The 21,819-nt window shown below is 44.4% G+C and overlaps 1 protein-coding gene across 3 annotated transcripts in view; it reads right to left on the minus strand.

The window, feature by feature from the left end:
* NCAPH2 (non-SMC condensin II complex subunit H2) overlaps positions 1-21,819 on the minus strand; it is an 82,705-nt gene that overhangs the window by 35,015 nt on the left and 25,871 nt on the right. For all 3 annotated transcript variants that reach the window (XM_085855391.1, XM_085855390.1, XM_085855392.1), the window contains exons 3-13: positions 18,419-18,520; positions 17,551-17,606; positions 9,469-9,547; positions 9,277-9,342; positions 9,036-9,115; positions 8,796-8,914; positions 5,045-5,143; positions 4,329-4,417; positions 3,995-4,081; positions 1,675-1,741; positions 1,427-1,525 (exon numbers count right to left, since the gene is read on the minus strand). In XM_085855391.1, coding sequence (XP_085711517.1) covers positions 1,427-1,525; positions 1,675-1,741; positions 3,995-4,081; positions 4,329-4,417; positions 5,045-5,143; positions 8,796-8,914; positions 9,036-9,115; positions 9,277-9,342; positions 9,469-9,547; positions 17,551-17,606; positions 18,419-18,520 — 943 coding nt within the window. The remainder of the gene's footprint in view (positions 1-1,426; positions 1,526-1,674; positions 1,742-3,994; positions 4,082-4,328; positions 4,418-5,044; positions 5,144-8,795; positions 8,915-9,035; positions 9,116-9,276; positions 9,343-9,468; positions 9,548-17,550; positions 17,607-18,418; positions 18,521-21,819) is intronic.

Raw genomic sequence — 21,819 nt, forward strand, 5'->3', positions numbered from 1 at the left:
GGATGTCACAGTAAATCCAACAATGACTTTGAAAGATCTGCAAGGCTCTATGTCTGAGATGGGGGTCAGTGTTCATCAATCAACAATATCCTGTTCCCTTCACAAATCTGGCCTCCAAGGGTCGGTGGCAATAAAGAAGCCATTCCTGAAAAAGACGCATCTCAAAACTCATCTGGAGTTTGCGAAAAAGCATCTTAATGATACTGCAGGCATGTGGAGAAATGTTTTGTGGTCAGATGAGAAAAAAAATGGAACTTTTTGGTCTAAATTCAAAACGTTACATCTGGTGCAAGTATAACACTGTACATCACCCAGTCAACACCTTCCCTACTGTCAAGCATGGTGGTGGCAGCATCTTGTTTTGAGGCTGCTTTTCATCAGCAGGGGCTGACAAGCTTATCAGGATAGTAGGGACAATAGACGGTGCAAAGTACAGGAGAATCCTCGATGAAAACCTGTTTGAGTCAGCCATGAATTTGAAACTGGGTAGGAGATTCACATTTCAGCAGGACAATGATCCAAAGCGCAAAGCTAAAGCCACACTGGAGTGGCTGAATAATAAGAAAATAAATGTTCTTGAGTGGCCCAGTCAAAGTCCCGACTTGAACCCAATTTTAACATTTGTGACGAGACTTGATGATGGCAGTCCATCGACAATACGATCCCCATCAAACTTGGCAGAACTTGAGAAATTTTCACGTGAAGAATGGGCAAAGATTTCACCGTCTCACTGTACAAAGCTGGTGGAGACCTACCCACAAAGACTCAGAGCAGTCATTGCTGTAAAAGATGCTTCCACCAAGTACTGATCTAAATGGCTGAACACTTTTACAACCAGTGAATTTTGTTTGTACATGTTTTTTGCAGGTTATCCTGACATGTAACCTCCTTAAACTAAAACAGTGTTTCGTTTGATCTCTTCAGCTTTGAACAAAAAAGTTCATTTGGAAAAATGGATTCCACACAATTCATCTAAATGAGGCATTATAGGTATACTGTATCTACTCCAGGATGCACAAGTTCCTCCAGTAAACCCCTCCTCGTTAAATATCCAAAATTCAGGCGGACTACACAACTAACTTCTTTTATCCTTCGCTTCGCCCATCTATGGAACCACCTTCCAGAGCCTGTTCTGTTTCCTGTTTGGTTATTCCCTTATTGTTTGTCCCACTGTCAGTTCTTCCCCAAGCAAAAATAACATTCCTTTCCTGGAGTAATTCTCTGCAGACTACTGTAGTATATGATAGTACAACTCTCATGTGCCATGTTTCTAACTGTAGCATTTTTGCCTGGGACTTTGCTCTTCCATGAGCTCACTCCTGAAAAGTAAAAAAAACAAAATAAGTATCAACAAAAGCTAAAGCAAATTTGAAGCATCCTCATAAGGCATCCCCAATTTTAAGTCCAACCATCCCCAAGGTCATACATGACTGTGCAAACCACTGGTGAAAGCTGCGTATCTCTATGGCTCCTTTCCTCTTCCTTTTGTGGCTGACAAGTGAATTGTGTAGAATCCAACACTTTCCTACAGGTGAAGGGTTGTGACACAAAGGTGGGAAAACAACAAGGATATTGTCACGAAAAAATGTTTCACATTTCTGCATTAATCCTGGTGTGTAACAAAGAGGAAATGAAATGGGAGAGTTGATGAGGTGAAGACAAAATGCTCTTCACCCTGTTTGAAGGGTTTATTTGCCGGGCCCAGGCTGTAGGGATCAAGGTTCTCCCATGGATCAGACACCTGTGCGATGAGGAAAACGACATTATAAATACAAATGGTTGAATTTGCAATGATTATATATCATCCAATATGAACATCAGCTTTAATAACATCAAAATTATTACCAGCTATGAAAAATTAATTGCAGTTTTGTGATCATTTACATTTTGTTTCAGGTGGGCCAAAGGATATCGTAAAGCCATTTGGTTTGAGATCATCAAGTGATAGCATAGATTGAGGCAAAACTTTAAACCTGTATAACTCGGTTCCATAAATGACAGCAGTAGACGTGGAAAGTAGCAATAAATAGAAAGATGGATTAATGGATCGACAGACAGACAAAGAAGAAAGATGTCGTGCATAGCACGACACTTGCGAAATCCAAATACACAATAGTTGCCATGGAAACTGAAATTTGGTAACTTGGAAAATTTGACCCATCAACTGTTTTACATGATGGAATGTGCATAACAAATTTGGTTGATACATTTTCTAATTGTGGCCTAATAAATGTTTTGCATGTTCCAGATGACCTTGACCTTTGACTAATTTGACCAATTTTTTCTCACATAAAACTACACATATGTATAAATAAGTTGTGTAAGTTTCAATTTGATATCTTAAAATATTACTGAGGTATCGTTAAAATAAATTTACAAAAAGTCCCATTTGACTGTAATGAGGTGAAATTGTCTTCATGGAAACTATTGACACGTGACAACGGCCAAATCGATCGGGTTTATTCTTGGCGAACCAATTGAGTAACAAACTGGAACGGTACTCGATTGAGTGCATACCTCTGCCAGGCTGAACAGTTTACGTTTTGTATCCCACTGATAGGCCGGTTCTGCATTCTTACCTGAATCAAAATCTTATCGACTTGTTCTAGTCACCGAGCCAACTACTCCGCCTCGTTTTGTCAAAACTCGTCCATAACTTTTTGAAATATCACGCTATATATTGTTTATGGTCCCACCTCTCAATGGTGAAGAATAATTTTAAAGATTCCAGAATCCAGATCCGGATCTTCACCAAAATCTAATCAATTCATCCTTGACACCAAACCTCTCCACCAAATTTCGTCTGAATCCGTCCATAACTTTTTGAGATATCCTGCTCATAGACAGACTATGAGCACCTTCGGCGGCGGAGGTAAATATGAAAACTGTTCTAATTTAGTCAATCAGATGAAAATTGAAGATTTTAGAAATTCGACCTTGACCGCTTGAGAAAATAGCTGACCGGAAGTGACCGACCAACCAATGATTTTAAAGCGCTGGTCGAGTGGAATCTTGCAACACAAACCAGAAGTCTCAGCAATGACTATGTGACAAGTTATCTCAAAAAGCATGTCATGTAACCTGACCTTGCAGTGACCTTCACCTTTGACCTTTTTCCTCAAAAACAGTAGGCTTCCAGCTTTTAACAGCTCGACCAGTTCGCTGAGTTTCGGTGTATCTCAAAAAGTATGGCAGGAAACATGGCCTTGCTGTGACCTTGACACTTGACCTCAAAACAACAGGCTTCTAGTTTTTGACCACCTCCACTAGTTGGTTAAGTTTTGTGAAGACACGCGTGGAATTGTGATCTGTCGGCGACCGACAGACGAGCATACTCAGGAAACAAATATGCTGTACTTGTGAATCTTCGATTTAGCAAGTACAGTCATAAGAGGATGCCTGAGGGGTAGGGGCTAACACACCTGCCCACTGCAAACAAACAGTGTTTTAGCTTTTACCTGCAGTATCATTCCTAACACACTGCTTGTTTGCAGTTGGCAATTGTATGTCTATTTATGCAAAGTGGATGTGAGCACAAGGGAAATTAAATAAATAAATGAAGAACTGCAATCAAATCAAATTAGATCAAAATTCAAAATAGACAAATTTTCAGACAGGTAAGCAGGTGTGGTATCAGGATAAAGTGCTGATAATTTATTGACGATGGAAACAAAAAAGCGTTGTCGTGATGTGCCGCATAGTTGACGGCAATAAGTTCTTCGCTGTAATCCCTTGCAGGTAAGAAGCAAATCATTCGGGGGAGGGGGGTCATGATAAGATTTGTGTATACACCGGGCTACATTTTGCATCGAGTATTTCACGTACAAATAAAAAAAAAAATTTTGTGTTAATAATCATTTAATATTGTGCAATTTTGGTAAAGAGACATTCATTAAGAAAAGTGACTTGTGGAACATATCTATTTGTCTGAATGAATGTACTGTGCAATCATCTTTCCATCTGCCAGTGTGATGCCGAAGCACTGGGTTCATACCTTTTGAGGGACTGCCTTAATAATATCCAGTCGATTGGGTTGAACCCTTTCTCGCAACAGCATGGCACCTTCACATCCTCCAGCCATCTGGAGATATGGAAGGGAAGTCGATGAGTGCACAATCATGGGTGGGAAAAGGACAATCGATGATGGAAGTGATGCATTTGATATAAATAAATAGGCCGACTTAAAATGCTGTCTATTTAATGTTGCTATCTCTCGTTCTCTCTTTCAACCCAAAGCCTCCACCAGAAACCACCACCTCCCACACTCACTTTAAAAAAAAAAAACTTACCGATCACCTGTGACCGATTATTATTTTTTTTTTTTTTACCTGTAAATCCTCCACAACCACGTCGACCATTTCATCACCGACGTCACAATCTGGAGGACCCGCAACATCTTCGATATCCTCTTCCTCTTCTATACGTCAACAAAAACAACACTAAAAAGTTTTGCCAAATCCATTTTCCCAGCGTTGTCCCTTCTCCCCACAAATCTTCAAAGAAACTTTCCTAGAAGGAATAAGTTCTGACTATAAGCAGACACGCCGATGGCAGGGCATTCCATCATGACGCGTTCCATCGCTTAAAAGGTAGGATTAATCCCACCAACACGTGGAAGCGATCTGTAAAAATTCAGCTTAAATGAAGTATTAATACATTGGACCATTATAAGCTAAAAGCCAGTATTACGTGACCAGTACACAAGCGGCTACCTCAATGTTATCATACAAAAAGGATACTTTCCTCTTGATCGTCATTAGATCAACTTAGGGTCAGGTGTTCTCGTTTCTGCAGCTCCTGGAAAAGCTTTTTAAATACATTCCACAGAGGACTGAGAATAAGATCGCTACTACTTATGGGATTTGCACTGAGGGTAACAGTATCAGGAAGCAAACCCTCAAAAGGCAATCCTTTTCTTATTAATAATTTACCCATTTGTTTCTTTCCTCCTATTATCTCATAACTTTATCTTTTGATTCAAAGTTATTTTTTTTATCATTAATGAACACCCACCATTCGCCAACCCAACCCCTCCCTTTATAACCTGCAGCTTCACAACAATCTGCCTTCTCCATTCCGTTCTCGATCGCAGGTGCACGGTTGTCCGGAAGAGTAGTGTTGCTTTCCACGGCAAGCATACAAACTGCACACACACACAAACACACAAAAAAGTGACATAATATCCAAATTCAGAGGTTTTGGAAGGAAGAAAAGTCTGTACTACAGACGTCGGCTATGGTCCAACTTAGACACTTGTCGTTTTTGATGAATCTAGGTCAAAGGTCAAGGTTAAGGTCACCGAAAAACCGAAATTATTATTTTCGCAATAACGTCCACTAAAATGGTCGTATAGACTTCAAACCAAATCCAAAATGTGCATCTTCCAATTCTGCATCCAACCATATGTCTAATTAGGGTGTCACACCAACACCCTTCTTAGCGGTCGGGGGGTCAAATGTCAGGGGGGGTCGGGTCAATACTTTCAAATTGCGATAAAAACGCCATTTCAAGTCCGATTGACTTCCAAGTTATGATCATGGCCAAACTAAGTACTATAACTCATTAAACAGTAGCACTATCGACTGATAAGAAGCAAATTGATTTCCAGGTTTTTGTTTTTTCAGAGATCATGGAGATATGACAAAGTCATTCCGGCAAGTCCTTGCTCAACGAGCAATTTCATTTGTTTGTTTGTGTGCAGGATATGTCATAAAGTTGTGGACAGATCTGGATGAAAATTTGTGGACAGGTTGGGTGTGTGACATGGACGAACCGATTAGATTTTGGTGAAGACCCAGATCCGGATCCGGCTACTATAATTTTTTAAGCGATTCCTCACCATTGAGAGATAGGGCTAAAACGATATACAGCACGATATCTCAAAAAGTTGTGGACGGATTCAGATGAAACTTGGTGGACAGGTTGGGCGTATGGCAAGGACGAATTGATTCAACTTTGGTGAAGATCCGGATCCAGATCTGGATACGAGAATTATTTGATTTTTCAAGTGATTCTTCACCATTGAGAGATTAGGGCCAAAAGCGATATAGTATTGTATAGCATGATATTTCAAACATTTATGGGCCCGATATGTTCTCATGGATCAGGTATTACGTGGTGGAGGTATGCGCTCTACCGAGTGCCCTTAAAGTTTTGTTCTGTTATGTTCTGGTCCATTCTATGTTCTAGTTCTTCCACGAGCGTCAATTTTGTAAACAAAGAAAGTACAGCTGATTGTGAGACAGGTTTTAGCTAATTTCATAATGATCATTTCAGAAAAAAAGGTCTGTGCTGTGAGTGGATGGAATGGGCAGAAGGTAACACCAGGTTTCAAACCGCTGATCATTACACCACCGAATCTGGTACTTTTGTCTTTCAGCCATCATCAGTTGACCTTAACATCCATCCATCCATCCATTGGGACCATACTCTGTGCAGAGCGTTGGTGCTGCCTAAGAAGTCTCCTTGGCTATTGGACACAATCCTGGATGGGTCGCAACTCCGACACAGGACACCAGCAAGCTGGCACTCATTCTGCCGACCTCAGAAGGATGACAGGCAGAGTCAACTCCACCTGGTATTAATTCAACAGCTGAGTGGGATTTGAACTCAGGTTTCTGGAATCCCAAGCCCACCACCCTAACCATTATAACCATTAAGCCAACACCAGGCTATAATCCACAGTATGTCAAACTAAAATAAGAATATGTACATCCAATCAAATGGAACTTATTACATTCCTTCATTTTAACCACAAAATACTGAAGTATTTTAATACTCTTCACTAAGTAATGCTGCAATGTTGTTTTTGCCCTTACAAGTAGTAATGGCTAATGTAAAGCTAACAAAAACACTGAGATTCGGCGGTGTAATGGTGAGAGTGTCCGCTCAGAGTGGGAGGTCGGCGGTTCAAATCCAGAGGACAACCAACCATAGCTTGTCAACACCAGTGAAGGCTTCGATGAGCTTAAGGCCTCCTACTGCATTGAAGTTCCTTGAAAGATAACTCATGTAATAAGAACTGAAGTTTTTATAAATAAAAGTTTTATTACCAAATGACTCGCTTTGCTCTGAATGGGTGATGAAAGTGGCTATGTCATGGGGATCTCACGGAATTCACTTTCCTCAAAATTTCCAAGTTTTGCTGGAAGCATTTGGCTCTTTTTTGATACAAAGTCGAGGCTCTTGGAAGAGCTAAAACACAGAATGGATCAGGACGCAAAAAGAACAAAAGCAACAGAAGAAAACGAAGGGGGAAATGCCAACAGCAGGGATGAGAGACAAAATAGACGAAGGCGGACAATTAGGGATGCAGGTAAGAATGAGGAGTGGGAAGGATGCAGGGGGTTGATAAGATGGATGCAGAAGCAAACTCTCAGGAAGGAAAAACTGGAAATTGGGGGGTGGGGGTTAAGAGGGGTAGAAAAGATCATGATTTTTGATGGGGGATGATCTGAGATGGTGGTGAACAGCTGTCTTGAAGACCTGAAGGGAAGAATCATATTGAAGAGAATGTGGAAATTGGTTCCCACAGGTGGGAAAAACGACGAACGAATGAGTTGAGGTGAGTAATGGTTCTGGATTTTGGGAGTTTCAGCTGAAGGGGGGTGCATGTGGACCACATATGCCTTGCAGAAACCTGGGGGAGGGGGAGTGAGGGGGGGGACAAAGCATGGTCTGGGAAGAGGGTGAAAGACCAGAAAGGAGGTGCAAGAAGACAGAGAGACCACCGTCCTTCTGCGATGTGAAAGGGATAGTCCCATAGACTCGGCTTCATCGCAGGAAATTCCAATGATCGTCAAGGCCTTGGTTCCGTCGGCATCAAGCTGAGCAATGTGTGAGGCTCGGGTGCCAGCCCAGAAGGGAGCCGCTTCATAATTATTCTGCATGTCAAACCCATGTTTGCGCACTCGACGGTACGCTCAGCAAGTCTCTTAATTATCTTCAGCCAACGTCACTTTGTAATCACTTACATCCAGCCAAATATCCTGGAAACTCCATTTCCCCATTGTTAAGAAAATACCTTTGATTATCCTGATCCAACGACTATCAGAAAAACTATTTTCCGTGCATACCACTGGGAACATCTAATGTCCAATAGTTGCACCCACTATCTCATGTGCATGCGTTGGCCAATTCTCCAGATGGTACGACCTCCCCATTCATTGATTAGAATTAATAGAAAGACAAGGGGGACATAACTTGCACAAAAATCCATTTGATTCTCCTCTCGGATTACATCCCCTTATTTTCTGAAAGGGCTTGAATAAAAATGGTGATTTTGTGAGTTTTGTTGCGTTATTTCCGAGCTTCTTTCCCAGACTTATCAAAAGGTGCAGACCAAGCATGCCTTGCCCACCTGAGTGTCTGCGCTCCTCTTCCTTAGCGGCATCCCACGGCAGCGTATTTCGCTATTCCTCCCATGTCAGAATCTGTTATCCATTTCAAGTCACAGATGCTGTGAATTCCGTGCATTTCCCACAATCGCATAAAATCATTGCTTCAAGAATTTAAACCATAAAAAATAAAAATTCACGACCATTTTCCTTTTTCATTTTCCATTCCTTTTTCCAGCTCAGAGGAAAATGACAAAAATCCATTATTTCAATGCCTTGAATCTGAGGCAACAAAATTCCATGGAATACAAGGATTTCCAGGCCCATATAAATCCTGAATAATGCAACCAGCAGCCCTGTGATGCCTACTTGAGTAGATTTGGAATTTATCCTGAACACCACTTCAAAAGGCCTAAAAGCTGTTGGACAATCGTGAAGACAAGTTCCGGAGGAACTCACCGACTTCCTGCTGCCCATCGCTGAATGCGACACTCTCAAGGAAGTAAATTCCGAGCTTGTTTGGAATGGAGGTGTTCATCTTGTAGTCCTTCTGGCTCCCGAGCAGCTCTCCTTTGCGACTAGTGAGAAGCAAAAGCACACTGTCCCGTCCATACATCGAGAAAACGGAATGTTAAAATTGTAAGCTTCTGCGTTGTAACATTTTGTTCCCGTGGATACAATTTCATTCAGTTCAAGTACCTGTAAAGTGGTGTGTTTCGCCTTTCTGCATCGTCCACTGGGATCAGAGTGATTGGAGTTAGCAGCAACAAGTTACCTCTCTGAGCATTTGAGATGGATGGGGTGGAAATAGGGAAGAAAATGGAGGGCAATGATTTCCGGTCTGAAAATGTGCATCATGTTTTGAGAAGTAGTGAGTGGTGAGGGCTGTGGAAATATATATATATATATAATTTTTTTTTTAATGGAGTGGGTTTAGTACAGGCATGGCCCTGGTTTCACGTGGCAGTTCTGTGTTTCCCACGGGAAAGTCATCGAGCATCAGAAACTGGGGCAGGGAAGAAAATAAACGGCAAATAAGTGGAAGCACTGTGGCATAGCAATGCAAAATGAAGGGGTAGAGGTTGAAAGAGGTACGTCAGAAAGAGGAGGTGGTGAGGAGGTGAACCACTACCTCTTCGTTGGTCTCATTGAAGTTGGCATCATCACCACTTGCGCCATTGTCCTTCCCCGATCCTTTCTGTGTTTGACGTCTGGTGGATGAAGCAAATAAATGTGAAATAAGCTAATAAGAAGAGTCTTTGAGCATCATGCATAAAATTAAAGAGGTAAAGACCAGCACAATGAGGAGTTTATGGATGTGAGGAAAGGATTAAAGTGGATAGAGAAAAGTGGGAGTGAAGATGTGTGTGTGTGTGTGTGTGTGTGTGTGTGTGTGTGTGTGTGTGTGTGTGTGTGTGTGTGTGTGTGTGTGTGTGTGTGTGTGTGTGTGTGTGTGTGTGTGTGTGTGTGTGTGTGTGTGTGTGTGTGTGTGTGTGTGTGTGTGTGTGTGTGTGTGTGTGTGTGTGTGACTACATAACAGTGCATCTTGGAGGTTGAGAGGAGAGTGGTAACTGGTGGAATGGTGGGTCCAAGTGGAAGGAAAAGTAAATTATGAGTTTCATGGCTGATGTCTCATCGATATTTAAACCAGGAATCACAGTTAAAATGCGGTTTGATCATGGATCACGTGAAATGTTTCTTTGTCAACGCAGCTCAGAATAGGCTGAAGCGTGGGAGGGGGAGGTAGTTTCGGATCGTCATCGATAGTTTCAGAATCGATAGTTTCGGATTGTCATCCATGGAGAAAACAAGTACATTCTCGTTGTCGAGCAGCAGTGGAAGTTTTCTTTGCCCTTATTTATATATTTTTCCACCATCATTGAAGTTCATCATTTAAGTGTTAGTTTAGTTAGACAGGCTCCATGGGGCAGGGACAAGTCCTCATGGGGCCCGTGGAATAGATTAGTTCGAGGGATTTTAGTTTAGATTTAGTATTGAAAAACTAAATTTTTCATTTTTGGATTTGAGGACAGAGACAGACTTTGGATGTGTAGTGGGGACGTAGCTTAAGGCCCAGTCACACCTTGACGTTTTAGGCAGCTTATGCCGATTTTTGAAAAATTTGTCTAAAACGCTGGCACACGTCGAATACTTTATGGGTAAGTTTTGGAAACATTGAGAGCACGCTGAAAAACACTGCTATACGTCGTAGTACGCTGGCTTTCATCGTTGTACTTTGCGGTTGTCCTCAAATTTTAGCATGCTTGAAATTTTACGACTTATGCCAGCGTATGACTCACAAGTTCCGCTACACTGGCCATAAGTTGTAGGCACATTATGCGATCGTTGACACACATTACTTGTAAGTTAATCATAAGTCGAAACACGTTGAGGTAATGTTTAGCGTACCCGAAACTTATTTCTAACCTATGAGTAACGTGTTGTAGGCACGTTACGCAATCGTTGACACACGTCGACACACGTTACTTGTAAGTTACTCAAAAGTCGAAGCACGTCAAGGTAATCGTTAGCGTCAGTGTTCCAGACTCCCTGGTTGTTTTTTTTTTTTCTTCAGTATGACGGTGATGTTGACACTTCGATTTATAGTGCGGTTATGATTTAAATCGTTGAGCGGCAGCCTATTCATTATATTATATTATAACCGCACTAGAAATCGAAGTGTCAACATCACCATCATACTGAAGAAAAAAAAAACCCCAAAAAACCAGGCAGTCTGGAACACTGACGCTAACCATTACATTACAAGCGTTCGACTTATGAGTAACTTCCAAGTAACTTTTGTCAACGTGTGCCAATGATCGCATATCGTGTGTCCAACTTATTCCCATCGCATGCGGAACGTGTTAAACATGTTAAACTATAACACGTTAAAAATTTCAAGACGTACTCCACTTACTACGACATATGATAGCGTACTTTAGCGTTCTATTCACGTATACCAAACTTACCCATACCGTATTCGACGTGCGCCAGCGTTTTAGACGCATTTTTCAGAGGTCGGCATACGCTGGCAAGATCACCAAGGTGTGACTGCGATGTTGACACTTCCATTTCTCCGGCGGTTATGATTTGAATCATTGTGTGGCAGCCTTTTAATAGGCTATGCCACGTGATCGTCGGCGATAAGTGCAGCGCGCTATGCATAGGTTAGACTATCGTTGGGCATAGGTTGTGAACGCTGACAACAGGCTAAAGGCCTAGTCACACCTTGACGTTTTAGCCAGCAATGGCAACGTATTAAAATGTATGTAAAATGCTGGCTTACGCTGAACTTTTGATTTTTTTTTTAAAGATTCGTACGTATTCATAACGAGTTGGTCATATGCATAACATATTAGTAACGGACACAGAACGTTTCGTTGTATTATAGCGAACTTATACCAACGAATGCTGAGCCTGTTGTCGGCCTTCCCAACCTATGCCCAACGATAGTCTAACTTATGCATAGCGCGCTGCATGCATCGCCGATGATGACGTGACGTAGCTTATTAAAAGGCTGCCGCACAACGATTCAAATCATAACCGCCGCAGAAATGGAAGTGTCAACATCGCATTCACACCTTGGCGATCTTGCCAGCGTATGCCGACCTCTGAAAAATGCGTCAAAAACGCTGGCGCACGTCGAATACGGTATGGGTAAGTTTGGTATGCGTGAATAAAACGCTAAAGTACACTATCATACGTCGTATTAAGTGGAGTACGTCTTGTAATTATAAATGTGCGTATGTCGACCTCTGAAAAATGCGTCGAAAACGCTGGCGCAAGTCGAATACGGTATGGGTAAGTTTGGTATGCGTGAATAAAATGCTAAAGTACGCTATGATACATCGTATTAAGTGGAGTACGTCTTGTAATTATAAACGTGTTAAACATTTTACGACGTACTTGCCGTATGACACACGTTCCGCATGCGATGGGAATAAGTTGTACGCACGATATGCGAACGTTGGCACAAAAAGTTACTTGTAAAGTGCTCATAAGTCGAAACACTCAAGGTAATGGTTAGCGTCAGTGTTCCAGACTCCCTGTTTTTTTTTTTTTGTTTTTTTGTTTTCTTCGGCATGACGGTGATGTCGACACTTCGATTTCTAGTGCGGTTATGATTTAAATTGTTGAGCGGCAGCCATTTAATTTCATTATATTATAACCACACTAGAAATCGAAGTATCGACATCAACGTCATACCGAAGAAGAAGAAAAAAAACCCCAGGGAGTCTGGAACACTGATGCGAACCATTACCTTGACGTGTTTCGACTTATGAGTACCTTACAAGTAAGGTGTGTCGACGTGTGTCAACGATCGCGTAACGTGCCTACAACACGTTACTCATAGGTTAGAAATAAGTTTTGGGTACGCTAAACATTACCTCGACGCGTTTCGACTTATGAGTAACTTTCAAGTAACGTGTGTCGACGCGTGTCAACGATCGCGTAACGTGGCTGCAACTTATGGCCAGCGTTATGCGGAACGTGTGAGTCATACGCTGGCATGTCTTAAAATTTCAATCATGGAAAATTTGAGGACAACCGAAAAGTACGTTTAAAGCCAGCATACTACGACATATGGCATTGTTTTTCAGCGTGCTCTCAATGTTATCAAAACTTACCCAAATCGTATTCGACGTGTACCAGCGTTTTACACAAATTTTCCAAAAATCGGCATAAGCTGGCTAAAACGTCAAGGTGTGACTGGGCCTTTAGCATTCGTTGGAATAAGTTATCTATAAGACAACGAAACGTTCTGTGTCCATTACTAACATGTTATGCATACGACCAACTCGTTATGAATACGTCTGAATCTTGAAAAAAAAAAAACATCAAAAGTTCAGCATAAGCCAGCGTTTTACATACATTTTGATACGTTGCCATTGCTGGCTAAAACGTCAAGGTGTGACTGGGCCTTTAGCTACGTAGTGTTAAAAGGATGTGCTACTGTATTGTAAGGGATGACGAGGGAGCACGACGTAGTTAGGGGATGCAGTCAGCAGAATGGCAGTATTCAGCGATGCGAGTTGAGAAATGGAAAATGTAAGGAAACATGTTGCGTGAGTGAGGGCCAGCAGGCCTGAGTGAATGGAGTGAATGTGGTATGCATGGTCCGATGAGTGATTGGGGGGAGGAGTGATTCCCACCCAAGGGACCCCGGGGTCAGTGTAAAGTGAGTTAGTGAGTTAGTCAAATTGACAAAATGGCGGTCGTTTTGCTGTTGGTGGGAATGTAGGCTCGAAACCCGTTTGGAGGGGTGCAGGAGTCCTGTTGACGGGCTGGGAGCATGGCTGCGAACGCTGAGTATCGCTTCGTGGGTACCCTGGGCACCGGGCTAGTCTGCCGCGGTAGGCCAAGGGTTCAAGAGGGGCCGGGATAGTGTCGTAGGCACGGGTGGGCCCGCATGATGCGGGGCCCGTGGCGCCAATAGCCATGTGGGCAGTGTCATGGGCACGGGCACCCGGGGAAGGGGCCCGAGGCGCCAGCCTGCCACGTGAGCATCGAGGGGGAGTAGCCAGGGAGGGCACTCCCCAAATTTTATGGAGTTGGTAGGCTCGGAGACAGTCGCACGGCCCGGGGGTGCCATAGTTGGAGAATCGGCAGAGGGTAGTTCCTGCCAAGGGAGCCACGCGTCCCAGCCATGAGACCGTACGAGGTCACGAGGGAAAATTTGAGGGCAAGGCCCAAATTGGAGAGGACACCAACACAGGTGACGGGAATCTTGGTTGGTAGAACCAATAGTTTAAGCGACAGGTGCTTTTGGAAAGCCCTGGGGTAGTTAAAAGTTAATAAATGTTAGGGTAGATAGGGAAGTGTACCCCTCCGCACTATCCATCCCTTCGCTCTCGTTGTGGGCCGATGGACTCACCGTGGTAAGTAGATCGCTGAAATATGAGGAGGCCATTCTGAGGCTTGATTGGGTCTCAAGACAGGACACTAGCTCTCCCATATTCCCCTCCAGGAAGGGAAGATAGGGGTTGGGAGTAGGCTTGGAGACACGATAGGTTAGCTGAACAGAGACAATAATGGGGGTTAGGGAGACGATTATAAAAGGAAAAAAAGGGGGGGGGGAATAAGATGGGGCTAAATTTGGTTTTGCCAATTAAGGGAGTGGGTATGGACAGAGACAGGCAAAGGCGATAGGTTGGGAGGGAGACAGTCGGGTAGGTCCGAGCCTGCCTTTAGACCGGTCAGCACCACCGCACTCCCTCCACAATGAGACAAGAGGCCGGTCAGCTTCACCTGCCGGCCTGTGTTTTGCTACAGCGGCCTGTGCCGGCCTTGCTTTGCCATGCTTTGTCTGCCTGCCTCTGCCTTGACCCTATGCCTGTTCGCCCTTGCTATTTGCATTTGCCCCATTCCATCCATTACCATGTGCGCCAGTACCATCCACTGTTCTGCAGAGACTGCCCTGTAAGCAGCAGCACACGGAGCCGCATTGAGCAGCCCGTGCACCGTGTTTTGCATCCATCCATCTGCACACGGAGACTGCATTGAGCAGCCCATACACCGTGTTTGCATTCATCCATCCATCTGCTTATTTTTGTATTTGCTTGCGTCGGTGCCCATTCAGTGTTCTGCAGGGACTGCCCTGCAGGCAGCCGCACACGGAGACGGCATTGAGCAGCCCGTGCACCCTTTTGTGTTCACTGCGCTCATTTCAAGGGGGAGGCCTAAGACTGCATTGGGCAGCCGGCCACATTCCTGTTCATACCTGCATTTGTTTCATGAGCCAGAGACTGCATTTGGGCAGCCTGGCTCCCTGCTTCAAAAATGGCCTGTGGGATGGCATATGGCATGCCGGGTTGGGGTGAGTTGCCTCCAGCAGCTGAAGACATAAAAAGGTTCAGTGACAGACAACGGGGCCTTTTGAACAGGCCCCGAAGACATCTGACCTTCAGCTGCAGGGGCGCTCACCCTCAAACTATGACTAACTTTGCCATGCCCTTTTTCCCCACAGAATCCATCAGTCCTGGGCCATGGTTTAGTGTAAAAGTATAAGGTTAAGGGTAAATTGTAAACGAGTTTTGCTCCCCCTGCATGTTTGTCGTAGCGCCGGCAATTTAGTTAAGTCGTCTGCATGAGTGAGTTTGTTTAGTTAGTTACTCAGCCCGTAGGTTATTTACTTTTGGGACACGAATACACCAAATGTCGCACTCAGGGATCCGAAGGTAAATCGTACTTAGGGAAACTTACACATGAAGGCACACGAAAATTTGACGATTCGGGACGAGTCTGTAAAAAAGGGGAGGGGGTAGTGTTACGGTTGTGGAAATTCACACAACACCATTCAGGTTTCCCAGAGATCAGTTATGTCGATAAGTGTGTGTTCAGATTAGATTTCCCAACCGATGACTAAAGGGATTTATTCGCGTAACTGGGCTGTGCATCTTTGAGTTAGCCGTTATTCTTTTGCTATCTATATTTTGGTAAACAAACATCATCTCCTCCCCTTGATCTCCACAAACGCCGCCATCTTGTTACCAAAACAGCATCTCAACAACCACGCCACCACCACAACAGCATCTCAACAACTCCGCCCCGATATCCCTCAGAACGGGTAACCACAAATGATGGTTGGGCAACAACGACCAAAAGACGGTTACTAAACGTATGAAAATATGGACCAGAACTCTGCTGGAATTTTCCCCCGCGCGCCGGGAAGGGAGGGGCGAGTCTCCGTGGCTATAAAAAGTAAGCGCGGGTTGACGCAGAGTTGAGTGGAGTTGGGGAGAGAAGACGCCGACCAGCAGTTGAGTCTGGAGTCTAGAGTCTGAAGTCAGAGGAAGCAGTGAGGAGTGAGAGGGTCTTTCTCCTTGCTCTCTCTCTCTCTCTCTCTCTCTCTCTCCTTGGTCGACGGAGGCGCTGGTGGAGTCAAGGGTGGAGTCAGGAGCTGGTGGAGTCCCACGGAGTGCGGGCAGAGCCACCGAGAGTCGGGTGGTGACGAACCATCGAGGGTCACCCAGCGAGTGACCACGGGGGTGGCAGGTAACCAGCACGGCCTCTCGGAGCTCTTGCGGTCTCCACAGCTCCGCGAACATTAAAGGCCTACGGGTCCTGTTCTGCCCTTTCCTTTCCTGGGGTTTTCTTTGTATGGAAGTTGTGGCGCCGTGTCCGCGAAGTAGAAACTGTTAAGTGCATGTAAATAATAAATAGACAAACGGCTGTAGGTCTTTGTTTACTCGTGTTTTGTCCCTCACCCCCATTGCATACGTGCCTTCATTGATTGCATACGTGTGTGAAATAAATGTCATTGTTTAAATGTGAACCTGTTCGTTGCGTCCTTTCCTGTCATTGACTGCCATTATTACGTACGGAATATTAGCTGGCTTTTAATAGCCGATAAGATAATCGGGTCCAACGCGGCCTCACGATAATACACCGCTCGGCAAATCGCAAACAGAGTGAGCTGCTTAAGCGGCTCGTTTCCAAGCAGGTCCCGTTGAGGTGTAAATCCCCGGAATTTCTGTCTGCGCGCATACTTAGGTAAATCGACAATTCGACGATCGGATCCTGTCGCTCGTGGACAGAATAGTTGGCTGATTTACAGTGTGATTAAAAACACACCCGTAGCTGGATTTCGGCGTTGATCCAAAAGCTGCGACTAGGATTGCCCGTCCGGTGGGCGCGTGGCCACGATTAGCTAAAAGCGGTCGCTCGCACGCCGGCGTGGTGGAAACCATAACAATATATTTATGTTTGTGCCAGCAATCGAAAATCATGTGATGCTCGTCTGAAGTAGGTGCTATTGACGTGAGCGGAGCATTGGCAGTGCTCGTGCTCCCGATATAGAAGGTATTCGTTGTGCATCAAATTGCGGTGTAGTTTATAAAATTTTTCCTACTTTTCATGATCATGTTGTGGGAAAGGGTGTCTGTGGTCACCAATTCTGTCCGTTTTCCGTGATCGCAGAAAATCACTGGCTCTACAGTAGCTACGATTGTCCCGTACATTTATCCTCAGTGAAACAGAACAGCTCGATTGAGTTAAGATTCATCATCATCATAATCATCATCACCATCACACAATTGGGTACATCATCATACGATAGCTAATCATCATGCAATTTGGCCTGAGAATAAGAACATGACAGTAAAATGGTTGACGCTAGTCGCCCTTAAGGAACACAAAATGCAGAAGTTTTGGGCTTTACCCTTTGCCGGAGCAAAACAATAGATTGGGTCGGGGTGGAGGAAGTATCACATACGTTTTGCTATGTAGCATGTCCAGTGTTTGAAAGACGAGGGTGTACAGATACTCAACCTGAAATAACAGTCATCCAATAACATGTTAAAAAGCAGTTATCAATATCCATATAATATAGCAAAACATAATCCTCAAGTCATTTAACGTAACAATGGTTATGGGGTGAATAATATATTATATACTTCATAGAGGAGAGGAAAGACTTGAAGCAAATGCCCTGTTTCAGATTAAATCACATACAATGCTTTATGCAGAGCGTCGTTGCTGTCAAATTAGTTTCTATGGGTCGGGTTACAATCCAAGACAGGGCGCCACTTCGCCACAGGAAGTCAGGGCAATAATTTGTTCAGGGTGCCGGCGATTGCTAGCCTACTCTTTGCGAGGGACACTATGCAGTCATTAACTTGCTGCCTTAATTCAAAATTCCTGCCCTAGCGAGCAGAAGACATTGCATCAGTGGCACAGCTGCGGCCTCAGTCAATGATGCTACCCCACAGCCTTGTGCTGCATACAAACGAATGGTACCAAGGCATGATATATATCTCTATCTCTATCTCTCTCTCTCTGGCCAGCACTTCTGCATTCCTCTTTTCACTGTTGGATGCTGTGGAGTCCAAAGTTTTAAGCACGACTGCCATCACCCACCAATAATTTGAGACACCGTAATGGAGTTCCACCTGCTCCCCATTACACCTGCCACCTGTCCACTAATCCCCATCACTCTGTTGTTGGAATATAAATGTCACACAACCCGCCATTAAGCATCTTCCGACCTTAACAAAAAGGCCACATAATATATTATCAGCAGCAAAATGTGACGTGTGAAAGCACTGTGTGTAGATACACACAAGAAACGATACATTAACAACCTTTCTGCTGTAGACGCACGCTGAGCCTTGGATGAGCAGAGCAGCTTCGACAAAATTCATGGTAGTTTTTCCTCCATCAAAGGATATGCTCACCTTCTCCAACTGCAAGGAAATAGAGGGTAGTAGGTGAAAAACTATTTGCTTGCATTAACAATCCTTTTACCCTGAAATAAAAAAATGGGAGAGCATATACAGAACTTCCATATGAAGCCTGGTGATGGCTTAACAGTTAAGGTGGCTGGCTTAAGATCTTCGGGTCTTGAGTTTGGGCCCCTGTCGTCCCGTTCAAATAACACCAGGTGGATTGACTCAGCCTGTCATCCTCCCGAGGTCGGCAAAATGAGCATCAGTGTACTGGGGTAATAACCATTTGGGTAACCTGCGCCGGAGTGGCGACCTGTCCAGGACTGTACTCCCAGCAAAGGATACTGCCTCGGCAGCCCGATGTGCCTTTACGGCACAAAAGGATTGCTATTATTATATACGAGCCGAAGCCGCGTCACAGATGGATTCCGTTCCATGAGCCCAATATGACAACCAGTGGCGGCTCTTGTAAGAGCCGGATCCCAGTCGATGTACTCCATGGCCTTACCTCATGAGGCCTACAAAACGTCCTTGTGCACAACATTTTGGTGTACACTACTCCTTGTGAAGAAGTCCCCTGATTTGTGCACGTGACTACTTTGACGTACACCGTGTCAAAACTTCTGGCTCTCGAGAACGCGACGTGCAGTTGTCCTTGCGAAAAAACTGGAGATGGTAAGTATATTCCCACTCTACGAAATGTTTGTCCTTGCGCCTTGTTAATGGTCATGCAGTATGCAAGCCGGACGGGGAATTGTGTTCTCTTTAGTGTGAAGGGCAATGCTACGTCCGATGGTGCCAGCTTCAGCCGTGGAACCATAACTCGCTGTCCGTGTTTGTTTCCGCCAATGATTTCTCCATCTAACAGATGGTTGTGTAGTCTTCAAATGCACAGTCTAGTGCCGTTGCACAGTCCGCGTAGAATGTCGAAGTTACGGAGGAGCATCACGATTGGTCCTTCAGTATTAATATATAGATGCTTCAGAGTTGAAGGTTGACTATTGCCACGATGTGCGATGCACTCTTACAGGTACAAAGTTTCTTTCAGTCCAGGTCACAGTACCGAGAAAAACGTGACGCGACCGCTAGGAGGAGCACAAAATTGGTCTTTCAGTATTAATATATAGATTACTAGTGCGGGGCCGTACGTGCAAAAAAAAACAAGAAGAATTGTGACGTCAATCGTGACGTCATAGCACCGTGTCTTGCCATTGGTCGACAGATAAATGGCCGTAACTTGGGAACTGTTCATCCGATTAATATCAAACCTTGAAAAGGCACATCCACAGGGCCCCAACAAGATACCTGGCAAGTTTCAATTACATCGGACCAGTGGTTGTCGAGAAACAGCAGTCGCAGACGCACAGACACACACACACACAGAGATTGCTGGAATTATAGATAGATTACTGGGAACAGGGGCACTGCATCAGCGGCACAGCCATGCTTCCATAAAATTATGCAACCAGCAGCCACAGACTGCATACGAAGCAACAACTTGCACACGACGGTCCTCAGTCGAGGATACGCCATTTAATGATCCACCCATAAAGAAAATACAAAGTACCAAAATAATTTGCATGAAGAGGGTCCTGGTGCACAGAAATATACAAGTGACCGCATTGTGGTTACAACCTGCTACACAACCTTGTCACAGCCTCCTCTAACCTGATATTCGTTTCTTTTCTCTGCTGCCTGACCCACATCACCTCAGTCCTCTCCATACTCTTATTCAGCCCATGCTTCCCAAATGCCTCCTTCCACTCCCCCAGTACTTCCTGCATCTCCCGCCTACTCTCCACCACAACAGCCACATCGTCCGCATACAACATCCTCCCCAGAATACCCCTCATGTTTACCTTCCTGCCTCCCAGCTCCAACACCATGATAAACAAGAATGGGCGGAGAGAGCGTCCCTGCCTCAAACCGATGTTAACGCTGAACTCCCCAGACATTCCAGGACCAACCAAAACTCTTCCTTCATTCGCTTGTACATCCCTTCCACCAACCTGACTTCTGCTTCCGGCACTCCCACCTGTAGCCATCACCATCTCTCTCGAGACAGTCTCATAGGACTCGTAGGCCTTTTCCAGGTCCACAAATCCCAATGCCATTTCACCTTGCATCTCCACCCTCTTCTCCACCAGCTGTCTCAGAGTGAACATCCCATCCGTCGTCCCCCGACCTTTTCTAAACCCCTCTGATCTCCATCTCAACACTCTTCCTTATCCTCCCGTCAAGAGTCTTCTCCGGCACCTTCTAAGGAGCGTAATACTCCTGTACTTCACCGGATCTTGAACATCTCCTTTCAACTTCCATATCAGCACAATCAACCCTGTCCTCCACTCCTCTGGAATTGAACCCTCTCTCAAACATACAATACATTTAACAGCCTCTTCGTCCAACTGACCTCGACTTCTTCTGCTGTAATTATCATCTCTGTACACACCTCATCAATGCCTGGCACTCTTCCCTTCTTCATCGATCTATAATTCCAGCTGTGTGTGTGTGTGTGTGTGTGTGTGTATGTGTGTATGTGTGTATGTGTGTATGTGTGTATGTGTGTATGTGTGTATGTGTGTATGTGTGTATGTGTGTGTGTGTGTGTGTGTGTGTGTGTGTGTGTGTGTGTGTGTGTGTGTGTGTGTGTGTGTGTGTGTGTGTGTGTGTGTGTGTGTGTGTGTGTGTGTGTGTGTGTGTGTGTGTGTGTGTGTGTGTGTGTGTTGTCTGTCTGCGACCGCCGTTTCTCGACAACCGCCGGTCCGATCTAATTGAAACTTGCCAGGAATATTGCCGGGGACCCGCGGATGTGCCTTTCCAAGGTTTGATATTAATCGGACAAGCGGTTCCCAAGTTACGGCCATTTTATTGCTTTTTTCAGTGTTGGAAAGGTGTATAAATCGCAGCTGAAGTGTCGTTCCACCTTATCATGCCATTTTTTCCCAAAGATATATCAGAATAATGATAACAGCATATTAATAATACTCATAATAGCACAATAATTGGCAGTAATAAAAAGAATAACGTGATACAATGACCAATGTCTGTCAACCAATAACGACATATATTACTGTCTGTCAACCAATAATGACCAATAACGTCTGTCAACCAATGACAGGACACGGTGCTCTGACATCAGGAATGACGTCACAATTAATGTTTTTTTTTGTTGTTTTTTTTTTCACGATTGACGTCACAATTCTTCTTCTTCGTTTGGAATGACGTCACAATCGACGCTGGGGACCCGAGTATGTGCCTTTTCAAGGCTTGATATCGTTCTTCATCCGTTGCAGCTGTTTCCCAAGTGTTTCCCAAGG

This window comes from Eptatretus burgeri, chromosome 14 (assembly GCF_056783735.1).
Source record: "Eptatretus burgeri isolate ZD-2024b chromosome 14, Ebu_testis_v1, whole genome shotgun sequence".
NCBI classification, from domain to species: domain Eukaryota; kingdom Metazoa; phylum Chordata; class Myxini; order Myxiniformes; family Myxinidae; genus Eptatretus; species Eptatretus burgeri.